Raw genomic sequence first — 21,112 nt, 5'->3', positions numbered from 1 at the left:
TAGTGGTTCCTAGATATTCACATGAAATTAAAATTTTCAATTAAGTGTTTGAAGCAACATTCCCAACAGTTCAGAAAGTCTTAAACATCACTATCATCCCTTGCTAATTTGTAAGAGTTAATGCCATGTCTTTACTTGTTCTAAGGAAGGAACTTGGGTACTAATGGAATGTAACTGACTTTGCCTTAAAATTTTTCCAGGAATTTAGGTAATAGGTAGGCATTAATAGGTGATAAAATAAAATCATTACACAAATTTTTACTTTAAAGCTAAAAAATCAGGGCCATGTGATGGTGTACCTGGTTGAGCACATATGTTACAGAGCACAAGGATTTGGGTTCAAGCACCAGGTTCAAGCACCAGGTTCAAGCACCAGCAGGGGGAAAGCTTCTGAGAGTGGTGAAGCAGTGCTGCAGGTGTCTCTCTGTCTCTCTCCCTCTCTATCACCCTCTCCTCTCTCGATTTCCGATTGTCTCTATTTAGTAAGTAAATAAAAACAATAAAAAAAACTTTTAAGCTAAAAAATCTTAGTTTAAGAGATTTTATGTGGTTTGTCAAAGTTACAAGTGGGATGCAAGGATGATATCAAGAAACAGCATTTTTCTCTGGATTGCTAAAGAAATTAGGCTTTGCAAACATCAACTGCATCATCTCATCTGTTGAAAAGAACCAGATGATGTAGATGTGGTAAGGATTAACTGAGATATTAATACTCCTAAATATTAATATATTCTTGTAAGTTATATAAAAAGGAGAAAACTAACCAGAACAGTCTATTTTGTCGTAATCACTACACCAGAAAAATGCTTTTGCATTTCCGCCTTGCCCCCACTTCCTGACTCATTTTTAGATAAGGAATTTAGGCACTGACTGTACTTTTAGTGGTTTTGGCATTTTCCTTCTAAATTGCAGTGTCACTGGATTTACAAGATTTCAAAATTCAAACTTTTTCCCTTATGCCATGCTAAGACTAGAAGAAAACATGAAGAAACTATGAGATATATTTCAGAATTTTTTCAAAGAAAAAAAACCATTCAGGCACCATCATTTTACGTCTACCTCTACATGTCAAAATTTAGAAGCACTATAGCTTTGCAACTTGAACCTTTATTAACTTGCAGATTATATATTATAGTTTATCTCCACTTAAAAAAAAAAACTAAGATTCTGTCATCCACAGTGGTAGCATTTCACAGTTTTCTTTGGCATCATATATTTCTTATTAAGTCATATTTTAAGAAAATGTAAACTCATAAAAAAAGTTATTCTAAATCTTTCCTCGGTTTAAATTCAAACCAGACATCAAAATTGATATTTGACTTAAAAACTATTTAAAAATTAATCAATACCTTATATTTAATATTCATAGTTAAATATATGTAGTAATATATATATCACTATTAGAGAGTTAAATAAATTAAGTATATGATATTCAATAAAATTACAAAAGGTTGATCACCTATATTGTGACTATCATGTACTTATTTAACAAAAGTAATAGCGAAATTTCCTTAGTTGATATGAGACACTTGAGCCAAGACATTAATTCTTGATTCATTCCTTCATTTCCCTGAACACTACAGGCGTGCATCTGAAGCATGATGCAATTCTAATTGCAAAGATTTATCATTATGACATGTAATTTCTAAGTACATGAAATGACAACGTAACGCATGGGTATGGGGTTCAGTCACATATGAACAATGATAGCAGTGACACAGACTGCTGCCTATACTATACAAAAGATGCATCTACCTGTATGTCAGGTACTGCTTTATGGTCTTTTCCATGCAAAAGATACTAAGTATTGTTTCATCAACACTATAAATTTCATGTCAACGTTGATAGTATAATTAATCAGTCACTGGCTTCTAAAGAATTCAACACGTATATCTTAAAATTTATTTGTTTATCTTCTCTTCCATTTGGTGAGTAAGAATATACACCTAAGCACACATTTATTGACACATACAATCTCTAATTGTTCCAAATGTTAGGGGGACTTTCAGGAGCATGACTATGGAGTAGTAAGAGACCGGTGTTTTTGCTCTCCTCAAGTAGGAAAATCAACAAAAATAGCCTGAAAACTCAAAAAAAAAAAAAAAATACCACCAAGGTTTCTTCAGAAAGCCACAGGTGAGTACATAAACATGTGGCTCATGGGCAAAAAAAAGGGATAATGCAGGGATTCCAGGGACTGAAACACAGTACTCAGAGACTGTTGGCGCCATACTGGAAGGGTGACAGCTAAGGCATACCACTTCTGGGTCTGAGTCAAACAAACAACAAGAAGAAAAAAAAAGGAAAGCAAAGGAAAAGAAAAAGGTGAGGAGAGGGGAGGGGAGGGGAGGGGAGGGGGGGAAGGAGAGGAGGGTGGGGAGGGGAGTGGATGGAAGGGTGGGGGAGGGGAGGGGGAGGGGGAAGGGGAGGGGAGGGGGGAGTGGAAGGAAGGGGAGTGAGGGGGGAGTAGAAGGAAGGGGAGTGAGGGGGGAGTGGAAGGAAGGGGAGGGAGGGGGGAGGGGGAGATGAGGGGAAGGGGAGGGTGGAGGGGAGGGGAGGGGAGGAAAGGCAGGGAAGGGAGGGGAGGGAAGGGAATTACGTAAACTGCAGATATTTATGTGCCTCATGGACAGAAAGGGGATGAGGGAACAATTCCCAGGACTAAAATCTGGTACTTGAGTATGGCTAACACAAAATTGGGACATTGGCAGCTGAGCTGCGTCATTTATGGGTCTGTGTTCAAGCAACAAACAACTGTTAAAAAGAAAAAAAAATCACCCATAAACTCATGTGACTTTTTAAGTTGTTTGTTAGCCACTGATGTTCCTACGGGCACCACACCACAAGAACACTAAATGAAGAGACGGAAAATTACAGACAGAAATGACAGAAAACCCAAATGACCAGACGAACACAGAATTTGAAAAAAAAATGCTTCTCTCAATTCATACCAAATAATATTGCATCTGAGGATCACAACCTAATCAACGCAACGAGTGACACCCCAACATGCCTCACTTCAGACTGTGTCCAGAGACTTCAGGTGTGGAATGACAACCCTTCACCTTCATTACTCAGGCGAGACCTTTTGTTTCATAGTATACTCTAATTCCATTCCAAGTGGTCCACTCCCCAATAAAGTCCCCAAACCTAGATATAGACCAGGTCCCCTGAGATAGAGCATATGTTCACACATGTCCATAAACCAGGGAAAATATATACCTGAAAGCAGAAGTACACAAGAGTCTGCAGGGAGTACCCCCCACACCCCAACACTTCATCTGCACTACTCCAGCCTTTAGGTCCATAATTGTTCAACAATTGTTTGGCTTTGTATGTTAACTCTCTTTTCAGGCACCAGGTTCCGGATGCCAGCAGGATGCCAACCAGACTTCCCTGGACTGACAACCCCACCAATATGTCCTGGAGCTCTGTTTCCCCAGAGACCCACCCTACTCCCAGTCAACGACACCCATGTTCAGTGGGGAAGCAATTACAGAAGCCAGACCGTCCACCACACTCCCCGAGGGATAGAGAATGGGATAGATCGGGTTGTGGGAATTGTGTGGAGTTATATCTCTCTTATCCTACGGTTTTGTTAATGTCTCCTTTCTTAAATTAATTAATTAATTAAATTGAAAAAAATGAGAGATGCAGTTAGAAAATCATTATGCAATCAATTTGAGAAACTAAAGTTAAGATTCCAAAACTTAGTGGTCATTTTACCAAAGAATTACAAAAAACAAAAACAAACAAACAAAAACAACTAATAAAAAACCTCAATAGAATGGCAGGGACTAAGGGACACCCTGAATACAGTTCAGGTTAAAGTAAGGGGCCTCAGAAGTAGACTTAATCAGGCAGAGGAGAGAATACCAGTGATAGAAAACACCACCACCACACTCTGAATTTCAAAACTTTTGGAGAGGAAAGGTTTAGGACAAATAAAATGTTTCTCTATAAAATAGCATACTTGGGCAGGGGTAGATAGCATAATGGCTATGTAACGAGACTCTCATGCCTGAGGCTCCAAAGTCCCATGTTCAATCCCCCCACACCATCATAAGCCAGAATTGAGCAGTGCTCTGGCCAATAATAATAATAATAATAATAATAATAAGGAATTTTTAATAAGGTAGCAGACTCTAGCAGAATGATGAAAATCAGAGTTATTGGGGACCCCAAGAAAAAAAAATAAGGGAGATAGGAGTAGAGAACATATTCAAAGAGATTTTAGCAGAAAATTTTCTACACTGAGCAATGTTCAAAATATAGAATGCCAAGAAGGTGAACACATACCCAAAATTTTGCATCACAGCGACACACACCAAGACATGTCATTGTAGAACTATCCAAAATCAAAGACAAAAAAAAAACAAAAAAAACAATGCAAGATGCCAGGAAAAGGAAGAAAGTCACATTCAGAGGTAAAAACCATCAGGCTTTCATCATTTCTCATCATACATGCTACAGGAAAAGAGGGAGTAGAATGGCACATTCAAAGTATTAAAAGGAAAGAGTTTCCAGCCACAAACTCTATATCCTGTTAATTATTATTCAAATATGAGGGAGAAATAAATAACTTTTCAAGTGTTCAGAAACTGAAGGGATTTGCCACTACAAAACCTGCCTTGCAAGGATTACTGAAAGGAGTCTCACATGAAGACAAGAAGGAAAAGAATTCCAACTTTTAATGAGATGATCAGTACTGGGTTAGAGCAAAGAACACAGCAACAACAAACCAGACACAGGAAACAGAAGAGCAAAATAGTCAGAGCAGTAGGATCCAATGTTGGTGAACCAAAGACAGTTTTAAAAAGACTCTTGTAGATACTATAAATTAGACACAATATCCATGATCACCATAAAATAAAATCTAGCTGAGAGACAAATATGAAATGTATACAGTAGGCAAGACATTTATAGAAAACAACCCACAAAAACAACAGAGAGGAACAAACATGAAAAGACTCAACAATAACATAAAACAACCTTGAAAGAAAAAAACAGAATGGCTATAAGCAAACTATACTTATCAATAATCACCCTGTAAATGGCTTGAATTTCCCAGACAATTCGGAGTGACTGAATGGATTCAAAAGCAAGACCCATCTAATCTGTGTCCCCAGGAAAAACACATTCAAAAGAAAGACAAACAGAAGCTCAAGGTGACAGGCTGGAACAAGGTATTCCAAGATACTAAGTCAAACAAAAAAGCAGGGACCCTTGTTTTATTATTATTATTATTTTGTTGATTTGTTTTGGATTAGCTTTGGCCTGTGGTGGTGCAGGGGACTGAACCTGGGACTTTGGAGCCTCAGGTATGAGAGTCTCTTTGCATAACCACTATGCTATCTACCCTCATAGAACAGCTATTCTACTATCAGATAAACTAGACTTTTAGACAAAGAAGGTGAAAAGTGACAGACTTGGACACCACAATATCGGTCAGAGGATCAGTCCCACAGGAAGACATAACATCGTCATTATATATGCTCCCAATATGCATGTACCAAAACATTTTTTTAAAAAAGGTACTTAAGGCCTTAAGATAGACAGCAACAAAAGTACAGTATTGTTTGGATACCTCACTCATAGCAAGAGACAGATCTATCAGGATAAAAAAAAAAAAAACCAACGAGGACACAGAAGTATTAAATGAAGTCATAGAGGGGATGAACTTAACAGATGTATTCAGAAATTTTCATCTTCCAAAAAGAACATACTTTTTTTTTTTTTCTTAACCAGAGCACACTGCTCAGCTCTGGTTTATGGTGCCATTGGGAAACAAACTTGGGACTTTGGAGCCTCAAGCACGAGAGTACATTTTGTATAGCCACTATGCTATCTATCCCCACCCTTATACATTATTTGCAAGAGCACATGGGACATTCTCAAGAACTGGCCTTGTGCTGGGACACAAAGACAGCCTTAATAGATATATGAATATAGAAGTCATAATTTTTTTTTTTCAGATCATGAGGCAGTGAGGTTAGAAATAAACCATAAAAAGAAACAAAGAAATGCACTGAAACTATGGAGACAGAACAATAGACTTATGAATAAGACTTGGGTCACTGGAGAAATCAAAGAGAAACTGAAAATTACTTGGAAAAGAATGAAAATAAAGAGGCCAACTACCAGACCCTGTGAGATGCAGTAAAAGCTGTCATAGGAAGGAAGTTTATAGTAATACTAGCCTGTATTAAAAAACAGCAAAGACTGCAAGTAACATACATACCTAAGATCACATGTAAGCCAACCAGAAAAAGAGAAAAAAAAGTGACCCAAAAGTCAGCAAAAGAAAGGAAATAGTTAAAATCAGAGCAAAAATTAATGAACTAGAATCCGGAAAGATGATTCAAGAAATTAGTGAAACCAAGAACTGGTTCTTTGAAAGGATAAATAAAATAGATTAACCACTGGCTAAACCAAAAAAAAAAAAAAAAAAAAAAGACATATGGTTAAAACAACCAGGAATGAGAGAGATGAAATTACAACTAAAGGTGGGGAGATAAAAAGAATCATACGTGGGGAGTTGGGCGGTAGCGCAGAGGGTTAAGGGCACATGGCAGGAAGCACAAGGACCAGAGTAAGGATCCAGGTTCCAGCTCCTGGCAACTCCCACCTGCAGGGGAGTCGCTTCAAAGGCGGTGAAGCAGGTCTGCAGTTGTCTATCTTTCTTTCCCCCTCCTCTCTGGATTTCTCTCTGTCCTATCCAACATCGCAACAATAATAATAACCGCAACAATGATAGAACAATAAGGGCAACAAAAGGTTAAAAAACGGTCTCCAGGAGCAGTGGATTCGTGGTGCAGGCACCGAGCCCCGGCAATGACCCTGAAGGCAAAAAAAAGAATGAACATGAAGATGTCAGGCTGTAGCTCAGCTAGTTAAGTGCACGTGCTGCGAAGCACATGGGCTACCTAAGAATCCCGGTTCCAGCCCTGGGCTCCCCACTGGCAGAGGGGTTGCTTCATGAGTGGTGAAGCAGGTCTGCAGGTGTCTTTCTCTCCCTCTCTCTATCTTCCCCTCCTCTATTTCTTTGTGTCCTATCTAACAACGATGACATCAATAACTACAACAATAATAATAAACAAGGGCAACAAAAGGAATACATAAATACATAATACATAAATAAATATTAAAAAATTAACTGATTAAAAAGAATCATATGTGAATAAATTGGACAACCTAGGTGAAATGTATGCACTCCTAGAATCATACCACCTGATAACCTAGCGGGGGGGTTGAATTGTTATGTAGGAAACTGGAAAATGTTATGCATGTACAAACTACTGTATTTTACTATCAACTGTAAAGCATTAATCCCCCATAAAGAAAATTTTTAAAAAATTAAAAAAGAATTAGAAAGCTTAAACAAGCCAATCACTAGTTTAGAAATTGAATCAGTTATAAAAAAATAATAATAAAATTAAATTAAAAATTTCCCAAGGATAAAAGCTCAGGCTCAAACATCTTTACTAAAATATTCTATAAAACTTTCAAAGAAGTAACACTTATTCTCTTCAAGCTCTGCCAGAAAATTGAAGAAGGGCAAATACGACCAAACATATTCTATGAGGCGAACATCATTTTGATCCCCAAAGCAGGAAGGGACTCTACCAGAAAAGAAAACTATAGACCTATACACCTGATGAACAATGATGCAACGATCCTGAACAAGATCTTGGCAAATTGAATCTAACAGCATATCAAGAGAATAATTCACCAAGACCATGTGGGATTCATCCCTGGGAAACAAGGATGGTTCAACAACCTTAAATCTATCAATGTAATTCATCACATCAACAAATAGAAAAAGTAAAAAAAAATCATATGGTCATATCAAGTGATACCAAAAAAAGGTATTTGACAAGATCCAACACCCATTTATGATAAGACCCTTTAGAAACTGGGAATAGAAGGACCATTCCTCAAGATAATGAAGACTATTTACAACAATCCACAGCTAACATAATTTTTAATAGGGAAAAGCTTTCAGCTTTTCCTAAAATCAGAAACCAGACAAGGATGTCCAATATCTCCACTGTTATTCAACATAGTTCTTGAGGTTCTTGCTACTGAAATCAGACAAGAAACTGCTTGTGTCACTATCTATGATACAGCTAGGAGGCCCGGCAGTAGCCCAGTGGGTTAAAAGCAAAAGGCCTGAAATGCAAGGACCAGCATAAGGATCCCAGTTTGAGCCCCCAATTCCCCACCTACAGGGGAGGTCACTTCATGAGAGGTGAAGCAGGTCTGCAGGTGTCTATCTTTCTCTTTCTCTCTCTGTCTTCACCTCCTTTCTCGAGTTCTCTCTGTCCAATCCAACAACAATGACGACGGCAGTAACAACAACAACAATAAACAACAAGAGCTACAAAAGGAAAAAAAAAAAAGTATCCAGGAGCAGTGGATTCGTAGTGCAGGCACTGAGTACCAGCGATAACCCTGAAGGCAAAAAAAAAAAAAGAAAAGAAAAGAGAAAGAAAGAAAGAAAGAAAGAAAGAAAGAAAGAAAGAAAGAAAGGAAGAAACTAAGAAGTCCTAAGGTCAGCAGAATTGCTCACTTGGATATTACACTTCTTTGCCGTGTTTGCCACCTAGGTTTGAGCTCTCCTTCTGCCACGTTGAAGGAAGTTTCCATGCTGTGGTCTCTCTAACTCTGTTTGCCTTTTTGTCTCTCATGTTAAAAAGTAAGATTAAAATTATTATTATTCTATTAAAATTCTGGCAATATAAATATTTTAGAACTAATATACAATATAACATAGCTCTTGATAGGACTTCACCAGATTGATAATTCAACCCAGTATACAACCATCCCACTAAATACAAAAGCCAAACGTTTAGGGAACATGTCGCACCACTACAATTAAAATTCATTTCATATTATGTAAGCAACTTCAAAGAATATATTCCCAACATTAAAAAAAAAAACCTATTTTGAGTTGGAAGCTTGTTTATAATATTATGTAGTAATGTCAAAACAGTACCTTCTAAAATAAGCTTTCCAACTCTTAGGACACTGTAAAATAAAGTCCCTACTATAAACCACAAGGGAAAATTTTTTCATTGATCAATTTGATAGGTCTTGGGCTCACCATTTCTCTGTATTTTTATCTCTAAAGTATACCTCAAAATTGTTACGGCTTTTATGATTCAATAATCAAAACATTGCAGCTAGAAATTATCAAGTATATTGCATAGAAAAGGTAATAAAGCAATTAAAGGGGTCAGGTGATGGCAAAACTAGCAGATTGCACATATTACCATGTGTAAGGAAGGACCTAGGTTCAAATATCCAGTCCCCACCTGCAAAGGGAAGCTTTACTAGTGGCGAAGCAATACGGTGGGTCGGTCCCTCTGTCTGTCTCTCTCTTTTTCTCTTTGTCACCCAGTTCCCTCTCAACTTCTCTCTGTCTCTATCCAAAAGGGGAGGGATAAAAATAGCCACCAGGAGCTGTGAATTCCTCCTGCAGTCATCAAGTCATAGCAATAACCCTGGTAACAAAAACAGACACAACAACAAAATATATAAGGGGGTGACATGGTAAAACATCATGAAATCAAGGGTAGCAAGAAGAACATTACATTACACATCTCAAGGGACTGATACAGACGATAATTGCAAAAGATTCTCTGTTTTTTCCTCAGCCATCTCTGGACTTAATCACTAAGAGAGCAAAATCAAAAGAAATCCCTATAATAAATGGATTTATTTCCCTTTGAACTACATTTCCATCTCTTTTACCAATAGAACCAATAAATCAGCTAAATCTGAGGGAGTGAAAACACTCATTCTAATTTCCTGGTTTGTAGCATTTATTACAACAAAGGTGCTGAGCCTTGCAAATTCTCACGTAACTATTTCCTGATAAATATAGATAAACAGAGAATTCAATTTATAATTTATGAAATATTGGTCACTGTCATTGTAACTTCTTGTATATATTTCAAAAGTAAATAGATTCACTGTTATAGTAGCAGTCACATTTTTATGATTTTAAGAAAAAATAAATTATCTGTTGTGTCACAATTCTCTTCTGCTTATTAACATGTTTAGCAATACTAAAATGTATAGATTTTTCATATCCAGTACCTCTAAAACTTTCATTTACTAAGCAATCTTTTACACTTATGCTATGGTTTAACATTCTCTAGAGTGGGCAACAAATAAATACCAATAAATGTTTATTACAATTAATAGAATCTTAGATTTGATGAACTGAGCTAGCCATCTGTTTGAGATAACATTTTATAGATATTTTTTGGACTTTCTTATTTAAAATATTGTAGCACTTAATTTTAATTTCTTCCAAGGTTCTTTTTATTTTATTTTAGTGATTTAATAATGACTTAAAATATTATAAGCATAAAGGGATATAGTTGCAATTGTAGTACTTTTTAATGAACATAATGATAAAATCATTTCTATTTCATATTTATTATTGAATTTTTTTTATCAAATCATTTTATCTGGACGTTAATGGCTTAAAGAACAATGGTTGACATATGGGTACAAAAAAACACTCTTACACCCAATATAGTACCTTTACCACCATCAAGTATCAGGATCTCAATCCCCTTCCCACTCTCAGATTTTTGTTTATATTTCATTTATTATTATTATTATTATTATTATTATTATTATTATTACCAGAGCACTGCCCGAGTCTGGTCTATCCTCTGTTTTTGCATAACCATTATGCTATCTCCCCTGCCTTCCTCCCTCTCTATAACCTCCACATTCAATCACCCAAAGTCCTTTGTTCTGGTGCCACACACCACACCTAAGTGCAGGTTTCACCTTATACTGATATTGTCCCTTTCTTATTTCTTAAATTATCTATAATTGAGAACATCTGGCATTTGTTCTTCTCATTTTATCTTACCTCACTAAACATGATACTCTCAAGTTTCATCCAATATGAGGCAAAGAAGATATTTTATCACATTTTATCATTTTTAACAACTGAGTAGTATATTCCATTATACGTGTGTGTGTGTGCCTGATATTTTTAGTGACTCATATGTTCCTGGTCATCTGGGTGGCTTCCATGTTTGAATTATTACAAATTGTGCTTCTATGAACATAGACTGCTTAAGGAGTGGATAATGGCTCAGCTGATAGAGTATACAAGTTACAGGTTCAAGTCACCTACAGGGGGTAGGCCACAGGGGACTTAATAGCAATGGGGCAGTGCTGTAGTTGTCTCTTCTCTTCTGTGTCTCTCTTTCCATCTCTATTTCTCTTTCAAATATATATTGGATGGGAGAGAGGAAAAAGAAAGAGTGAGAAGCACAGTATCTCTCTTAACTCATGTGATGCTGGAAACTGAAATCAAGACCTTATCTACAGGAATACAGTACTTTATCAGCTAAACTACTTCCTAGATCATATACCAGGAAGTATTTTTCACCCTTTATCCAAAGGAAAAAGGAAAAAAATAGTAAAGCTCAAAGCTCTGTTGGCAAATTTATATATATTACTTCTTTTTAAATATGACTTAATAACACCTAATGTGAGAACTACTTTTAATGATGTGTATCTAGTACACAATTCAATTTCAACTATATTATAAACTGAATGTTCTTACAATATGCCTTTGAAGAGGAGGAAATTGAAGATTAGAATAAAGGGTTACAAAGAGAAACTCTACAGTCCAGAGCATGTGCTGATTTTCACACGGTTCGGCTTGCAAATATTCTTGCCTACCAAACTGAATTCAGTAAAGCAAACTTGTCTTTAGTATTTAATATGTAGCTACTTAATTTTAAATGAATCAAAGTCAGATAAAGTTAAAAACTATTTTCTCTGAGGCATGAGTCACATTTTACGTTCTCAGTAACCACACTGGGTCAATAAACAATTTTCATCATTACAGAAAATTCTATCAGTTGGTGCAAATTTAGAAGGTAAGACAGATTAAATGTAGGCTTTTTAGATCATAGAGAAGCTTGGTTAAATTATAATAGAGAAAATACTTTCCCGTTGTTTTAACATCTCAGCTCCTCTGTAAATATTTATTAAAAATATGTTTACTCAAAGAAGACAGGTATGTAGAGATAATTTGGAATAGCTCCTATCTCAGCACAATGTCTTGCATATACAAGTAGAGTAAAATAAATATTTGAATTGACATCACTTTCCAAAACAAAGCTGAACTCTCAAAAGTCAATTTAAGTTTCCAACTAAATGTGAGTTTAGTTTAACTGAGTTTGGTAACTCATTTTTTGAAAAGTCATAGTTGAATGGCAGTGACTACAAAAATAGCTAGTTCATCAGATACTTTTGAAAAAGAAAACATTATTTTCATACTGTAATTTTCTGTGTTTGCATATACTATATTGTTAATTTATCACCATTTTCAATGTTTATAATTATGATGATGCAGTCCAAGTATATAATAATTAAGGTGAGCAGTTTTTTTCTAAAATACAACCTTAAAATTTTATGCCTTCATTTAGGTTACTTATGATTATTTCATGGACTAATTTCACCTAGTAAAACATTAAACATTTCTTCAGAATGGCACCATAAGAGGAAGAGGAGAAATAGATCAACAATTTGCCCCTAATTAATCATGCATGGATCTTAAGTCTAGTTTCCCTGGGTATAAAAATACAATGAAGATGCTTTCCAGGTCAACATTATAGGGCTGCTATAAAACAAGTAATACAAAGTATCTGAAGGCATTTTCTGAAGTATAAAGGTCTTAACAGGAAATATGTAATTATGATGCCTGTGTACTAGCATTGCCGCTACATCCCCCGGGCTTTCTATATTTTTTAAAGTGCAATGAAAACTTGTAGCAGGTTTTAGACATTGTCATTCCCTCTAAAATACAGGTTCATATTATCACTAAATATTACATTGCTTCCATAGCTCTGATTTGATTCCAGCATACTCAAATTGTAGTTATTGGCTGGTAACTTGGGATACACAGAATTTGCCAACATTTTACAGTTGTCTTTCTCTATAGATCTAACAAAACCAATATCCAAGAGTAATTCTAAGAGAACAGATATTCTAACTTTACTCAGAGAAAAAATAATGGATGTACAGTAATAACTAATCAATTTCTCATTTCATTTGAGACCCTGAAGAATAAAGATTCCCTTCCATGTTGTGCACGTCATAAGCAAACAAATGTGCTTTCTTTACAAACAAGTTTTAACCAGTTTACTTTCCTTAGAATATACTTGTAGTCTCTTATGGAGAGAAACATACAGATCTTACAATATTTGAGGAGCAGCAAAAAATATTTATAAGGGCTAAAAGTGCCAAATAGAGAATATTCCTCAGATACCCTCATAATGCTAGACTTCCTTCTTTTTTTTTTTTTTCTTTAGTGTTGCAATAGACGCTAATTAAACTTCAGATAATGGGACCTCTTAGTTTCTCTAGATAGCCATAAACCTAAGGTATTTTGTGTGTGTGTGTGTGTGTGTGTGTGTGTCATAAGCAGATGATCATAATATTATGGAAAATGTATTAGAGAAAACAAGTAATTCTGTTCTCTAAATATCACCATTCACTATTTATATCTGCAGTAATAGTATCTACTGAGATCAGTGGTGCAACAGGACAAAAAATTCTCATTTATCTTCACTGAATTCTATGAATTTATTCCTTAGTTCCATAAAACTTATAACACATTCTAGGAGTTTATTGAAAAGGCTACTATAACTAACTGATTACACAGGCCTTTTATTTTCTTTCAAATGTATACTTCTAGTTTACCCATACAAATAGATATATTGGTAATATTTTATGTGATTTCCTTTCTAGTTAATATTTATTTTCTGTTATGTCCATCTACTTTAAAACGGTGATTAAAGAGTTGATCTGGTGTAAATCTTGATACTTTCAAAAGAATGCACCATTCTTCACTGATTACATCTGATTCATAGGATTTTCATTAAAATTTGGCTTTGAACAGACAATTTATTTATTTATTTTAACCAGAGCACTACACAGCTTTGGCTTCTGGTGGTGTGGGGGATTGAACCTGGGACTTTGTAGCCTCAGGCATGAGAGTCTTTTTGCGTCACCATTATGCTATCTACCCTCTACCCTTCTTTTTTTTTTTTTTTAAAGATTTTATTTATTTATGAGAAAGATAGGAGGAGAGAGAAAGAGCCAGACATCACTCTGGCACATGTGCTGTCGGGGATCGAACTTGGGACCCCATGCTTGAGAGTCCAAAGCTTTATCACTGCACCACCTCCCGGACAGCTGAACAAACAGTTTCTCCCAGTAATCTTGGGAGCATTTTCCCCTACATCTATCATGGTATGCTGAGTAGCTATTATAATGTAAGTATCTTTAGTATTTCTGTAAAACATTGTATTTAACAACAACTCATGAACTAGGCTGGCAGAAACACTCAAACATTACTAGAACCTTCCAAAGAGCAAGTGAAGAATGTTTGGTCCTCCAGTGACAGAAAAAGAATTCAAATGAGTATGTCTCTTCCTTAGGTGAATACAACTGTCATGGTCAAAGACTGGTGAAACATGATGATGGAAATTTAAAATGAAGGGTAAAAGCTACAGGTATTTGGCTTGAGACACTGAAAAACCAGAAAGGAGTGTTGCAAAGTACCAGAGAAGAGCTGGTAGCTTCTCACTGTCTGAGAAGCGAATCTTACAAAGTATTTTCAAAGTGGTATCAAAAGAGACTCTAAACTTTGGATCTTTTCTTTTATTTTTTTGTCTAAACAAATTACTTTTCAAAATCCTAACGAAGCAACAGAAAACTCTTGGAATATGCAGAAATAAGTACAATTGTTTTTGTCAGTGTGTTGACAGGAAAGATTTCTAAAAACAAAGCAATACAGAGAAAAAACTGAAGTTCCCTAAGCATCTTCTTTGAGAATGATGCTATGGCTGACAAACCCCCCACTTTATCGTTTTGATTTCAATAGCAACAATGTGAGGTGATTTTCTTTTCAGTTTTAAGAATGAAGATTAAAAGTATCAGAGAGGACTGACTATAAGCTGCAAGTTGGCATTTAGAGAGATTTTCTGATTTGACATTCATACTCATTGAAATACACTTTGTCAATTACCAATGCCCTGTCTGTTTCAATATTATGTTATTTATTTCACAACCACAGGAAGACACCAAAGGGGTTTGAGAACATTAAAAGACACTCTGTTACTTGGACATAAAATTTTAAGTAACAGATCACACAGATTGGGCAGGTTTTAGTTAGACAGGTTACTAAAATAAGTAGAAGCTCATAGAGTTAAGGTTGTAAAATTATTAAATGTTTGTATGAGTTTGAAGAGGTTGTTTAGTAAGGGCTATGGAAGACACATAGTGGTTATGCAAAAGACTTTCACGTTTGAAGCACTGAGGTCTCAGGGTCAAATCTCACGTGATGCCATCATAAGCCACAGACAGCTAAGCAGTGCTCTGGTAATGCTCATGGCAAAGCAGCACACTATCCAAGTGAGCTATTTTGCTGACACAAAACTTAACTTTAGGTATTTTTAATTTTTTTTAGTTATGATTTAGTGGTGGTTTACAAGAGTATACAATTAGACTAGTATAGCTCTAACAGACACCAGTGACCAAAGTTCTATGCACTCCTTTGTAATGACAACCACCCTGGTTCTCAGTCTTAGAGTCTGTTTAATTCTTCTTCCACTTCTTTCTTTTCTTTCTTTCCTTTATTTTCAAAGTTCATGTGTACTAATTCTCAATACTGAAAATACAAGATAACCACTGAGTAGTTGCCAAGACTTAACTTTTCAAAATATGTAAGTCCATAGAAAATTTATCAATAGTTCACTTTCATGTAAAATTAGTTGTCTCCTGTCTATATACATGTAATCTTATATATATATAACACAATTATGCTTGATGTGTAATTTCTGATTTTCAAAATTGGAGTTATATTATTGATCCTACTACTTAAAGTAGATTAATTATTCTAATTGTCTCATGGAATAATAATGGCATGTAATTGTCAATCACTGAATATTAAAACATCTGGAAAACTGCCAAATTGTTGTCAATTTATTTAATGCACATTTCTTCAACTCTAAGTTATTAAAAATAATTCAATAATACTTGAGAAAACATATTTTTTCCCTAAGCAAACAAGTCAGACTGTCACTTATTAATGGCATATTTCTACTGTTGCACCAGAAAAGACTCTTTGGTAGTATCTAAGGGATACTATTTTTTAAATAATAGCACTCTATTTGTCATGATACAGATAAATAACTGTTGCAATTATAAATAATAAATGGTACTGTTGAAGTAGAATGCAAGACACAGGGGGTCCTGGAGAACACGGACACTTTGTTTTCACTGGGTTTCCATATATGGAACTGAGACCCAGTTGGTGAAGGGTTCTTCTTCTTCTTTTTTTTTTTCCCCCCTTTTCGGCAATATATGGATTCAGGGGTGGAGTTTACTCCTATGGGCCAATGAAAAGTGGGCTCTGGTGTATTGTAAGAAGGGTTATAAGAGAAGAGGTCTTTTGGCTTTAGTTTTTTGGGCTTATGCTATAATAGACGAGGGCCTTCCCCGCCCCCCCCAAGCCTTTTGATTCTAATTTTTCCTTTGCACAACTAATAAAGAACGAATTTAGAAAAGGCACACCTGATAAGTGTGTCCTTTGAAATTCGTTTTGAGGGAAGAGGAGTTGAACCCAAAAAGAAAATCTTTCCTCCCAAAAACCTTTCAACAGTATGAGTTCACTCTACAAAGTATATTTAAATGTGGTATGATTTTTACTAATATGTGTAATGTTTTAGTAGTAGTGATAATACATTTAGAAATAAGACCATTTAAGACTAACATTCTATAAAGAAAGATTAGCATGGTACATCTTATGGAATAATAATGCAAGTATTAACATTTCAGAAAGAAATGTATTCATGTTTTCTTTGATAGAGAAAACGCATGACAAAAATATAATGCTTCCAATGCAAATTTTAACTGGGTCATATTATTTTTAAACTCCTAATTTAATCATTCATTTTTGCTCCATCCATTACATTTCCAAAATTCTTCCTTTACTATGTACACAAACAGAACTTTACTCTAAAAATAAACCGTGATCTTCAGAAAGAAAACTGACTTTGTAGTAAAAAGCAAAATTGTTGATCAAATAATCTATAAATGTTAACACCCTGCATTTACCCTTACATCAGAAAAATAAAACAATCAATATTCCTGTTCTCATTCAAGATACCCTTATTTTTATTTAAATAGTTTATGCCTTTTATTTTATAAAAACAGAAAAATAGAGAGGTAAAGGGGAGATAAAGAGGGAGAGTAAGAGAAACATCTACAGCACCACTTCACCATTAGTGAAGTTTTCCCCCTGCAGGTGAAGATGGGCTGGAACGTGGGATCCTTCCACATTGTAGTGTATGCGACCCCACGAAGCCCCAAAGTATTCCAGTTTTAACTCACTATACATGACTATACATGGCACTACTTCTAACAATGCTATATGCATATTACAATATCAAGAAACATGGGCTCAATACATAAAATCTTTCCTCTTTTATGAAAATTATAACTCATTAATTTTGATTTAATTAGTAATTTAAATTTTATCTCACTGCACAGTGGTTATTTAGTGATTAGTATACTATGGTTACAGATATACATGGGAAAATTCACACCAACCACAGGAATTCTTACTATATCCTATATCAATAATTTCAAGGATCATCTTACAGTGTAAAAGCATTTGTGGCAAATTAATTTTAGGTTGTTAGCAATTACCAATCTCTAAACTTAAAGAGAAAAATGAGTGATGGCATTGAAGCATTCTGAGAAAGTCTTTCTCCTAACAGTTAGTAAGGTTTTGAATAAAAAGAAATAAAAATTTCTCCAATTACAGAAGCCAGACCTCTGACCTTCTGTGTTCCTCAGAGATCTTTGGTCCATACTCCCAGAGGGATAAAGAATAGGGAGCCTTCCAATAGAGGGACTGGGATAATGGCATATTGGTGGAGGGAACTGTATAAACTACCTTATCCCACAATCTTACCAATCGTTATTAAAATACCAATAATAATTTTTTTAAAAGTTGAAAAATATGAAAACACAAAGCAGAACTAGGACTAGGGGTGTGGGGGAAGGTTAAGGTCCTGAGACATGATGTCAGAGGACCTACAGGGCATTGAATTGTTATGTGGACAATTGAGAAATGTTATACAGGGATAAACTGCTGTCTTTTCTTTTTTGTCACTATATTTTATTGTTGACTGTAAACCATTAATCCCCCTAATAAAAATATTCAAGTAAAAAAAAAAAGAAAACCATCTCAAGTAAATTAAGGTAAGTTTTTCAAAATTAAATGGAGTATACAAAATAAATCAGGGCCAGTGAAACTAGAAATAACAGCTTGTGTATTTATTCAGCTCTAAAGAGAGTGAGAATTGTGGTACTGTTGCAGAGATTTGATGATATGGTCTACTGTTCACCCAAATCTACCAAACAGCAATTTTAAACTTGCTTCATATTTCAGTGTTCAGTCACTGAGTATTTCCTTAGAGTGTACTTCTGTTCAGCTGAGATATAATATTACGGTGTCCCACAGCCCATGCTTAACAGCCTGTAAAAAGAAGCAAGGACATCATAGGGCATCATTTCTGATAAAATGAATGAATAAAGGAACTTAGATGCTGTAGATTCCCTCAGGTAGCACTTGTATAATAAACATCATACATAGAAATTCATGTATGTGCTATATGTCTGTTACGTCACAATCATGATAAAATTCTAGTTGCTATTTTAGATATTGTTCTTACCAGTCAAGTTCTTCAGTCCCAGTTCTTGAAGTCCGAAATGTCCATCTTTTCTGTAGTTTAAGAAGATTGCCAAGGCATATCGATCCTCATAAAGCTTTGTCCCACGTATAATGCGCAAATTCTCCAAAGGCAGGTAACGAAATTGATTAAGAGCCACTAACACGTAGCCTGTGACTTCTCGAATGGACTGAAAAAACACAAACAATTGCCTGTGTTAGAAAAACTATAGATAGCTTGAAAGTATATTAGGTAGTCTTTTAGGCAAAAATAATTAATTCATTCTAATTTTCAGCTTTTAATTTAATAACACTATTTTATACGTCATATTATAAATAATTGCCTTGATAATAAACCATCACAAAGACTTAGAATGTCATATGAAGCATGAGCTCAGTTTGTTCTGTCACACATACAACAAGGCCACATTAGTTACAGGCTGTGAGACAGATTCTAAACTACTGTACTGCTTTTATTTTATGATTACCAGTAGTAGTTGCCTTGTACATTTCTTGGGAAGCATATAAAAAAAACACATTTTAAAAGTTGATTATCAATTCTAATTTGATAAGAAGTGTGACTTTTCTTTTTATTTACTCTTGCATTGTGGTTGTCTATGAGTTAGTTACATGAAAGTATATGTGGCACTTTAAAGCAAAAAAAAAAAAACTAAAGCAAATGGTTTTAAGTGCCATCTAAAGCTACATATTTTAATGAAATAAACACAATAATAAGTAATGAATATAAGTATTACAGTTTTGAAGATAAAACAGTGTTATTTAGAGCATCTTTAATTTCACATTATTTATCTATTTTAATTATTTTTATTTATTTGTTTGTTAGAGAAAGAGAGAAATTGAGAAGGGAGGGGAGGTAGAGAGGGAAAGAGACAGAGAGACACCTGCAGCACTACTTCACCACTCATGAAGACCCCCCAGGGGCTTGAACCTGGGTCCTTGTACACTGTAATATGTGCACTTAACCAGGTGTGTCACCACCTGGCTCCCTATTTATTTAATTTTGAGACAGAGAAAAAACATAGTACTGTTCTGTTATTTGTGCAGCTTTCAAGACTTGACACATGCAAGATGGACACTCTACAGGTGAGTCTCTTTCCTATCCCCTGGAAGATAGTACTATTTTAGGCCTTACAACTTTAGATGCCCCAGTGTTAAGTTCTTGGTATTCTCTTTTCTATCTATTCTTACTCCTTTACTTCCAAACTTGTCTCTTAATTCCCCATTCATCTACCTCTCTATTCAGCACTTTTACCTGTATACCTACTTCTCAGATACACCAATTCAAACTGTATACCCACCTTTCCTTTCCCTGCTCTCTGTAGTCTTTCTCATCTTCTTTGGCATCAATCTACCTACTACATTATTCAGATCAACATCTCAGGACCATTTTTACTTCTGCTCCCAATATATTAAATGCTATCCAAATCACTGTCCCATCTTTAAAGTGATTAGAAAGTCAAATCTTCTGGGAGTCGGGCGGTGGCGCGGTGGGTTAAGCGCACGTGGCGCAAAGCGCAGGAACCGGCGTAAGGATCCCGGTTCGAGCCCCCGGCTCCCCACCTGCAGGGGAGTCGCTTCACGGGCGGTGAAGCAGGTCTGCAGGTGTCTATCTTTCTCTCCCCTCTCTCTCTGTCTTCCCCTCCTCTCTCCATTTCTCTCTGTCCTATCCAACAACAAAGCAACGTCAACAATGGAAATGGTAACCGCAACGAGGCTGCAACAAAAAGGGGGAAAAATGGCCTCCAGGAGCGGTGGACTCATGGTGCAGGCACCGAGCCCAGCAATAACCCTGGAGGAAAAAAAAAGAAAAAAAAAAAAAGTCAAATCTTCTATCACCTGAACTAAGGACATCAGCACCAAGATTACTGTTATTGATCTTCCTGTCTCTATTCTAGATCCCTTCTTGTATATTCTGAACTTTACCCCTGGCATTTTAAAATGTAAACACAATCATGACACTTAGAATTCATAAAACTCAAGTATTTTCTATGTTCAATTTTTTTATCAGAGCTATCCAGTACAGTACAGCTAAGTATGTGTGGTGACTGAGTCATTGAAATGGAGCTAGTACAAGATAAGGTGAGCTGCAAGTGTAAGGTGCATTCTGGATTTCAAAAGTAGCATATTGAAGTGACAGTATTAGTTCTATTTTATTTTACTCTCACTGTCCACAACTTCTTGCTCACTTTTCACTTCTGTATGGAAGCCAACCCAGATTGACCTATTGAATATAGCATCCCTCTCACTTCACTTTACTGTAGTTGCCGAAGTTCTTCTCAGGCTAGAGTAGTAACAACTCAC

At 35.6% G+C, this 21,112-nt stretch overlaps 1 protein-coding gene across 2 annotated transcripts in view; it reads right to left on the bottom strand.

Moving 5' to 3' along the window:
• Positions 1-21,112, bottom strand: part of ERBB4 (erb-b2 receptor tyrosine kinase 4) — a 1,141,529-nt gene that overhangs the window by 523,438 nt on the left and 596,979 nt on the right. For both annotated transcript variants that reach the window (XM_007524518.3, XM_007524517.3), the window contains exon 3: positions 18,795-18,981. In XM_007524518.3, the coding sequence (XP_007524580.2) occupies positions 18,795-18,981 (187 nt within the window). The remainder of the gene's footprint in view (positions 1-18,794; positions 18,982-21,112) is intronic.

Source organism: Erinaceus europaeus, chromosome 7 (assembly GCF_950295315.1).
Source record: "Erinaceus europaeus chromosome 7, mEriEur2.1, whole genome shotgun sequence".
NCBI lineage: Eukaryota > Metazoa > Chordata > Mammalia > Eulipotyphla > Erinaceidae > Erinaceus > Erinaceus europaeus.
This window is presented reverse-complemented; position numbering and strand designations above follow the sequence as displayed.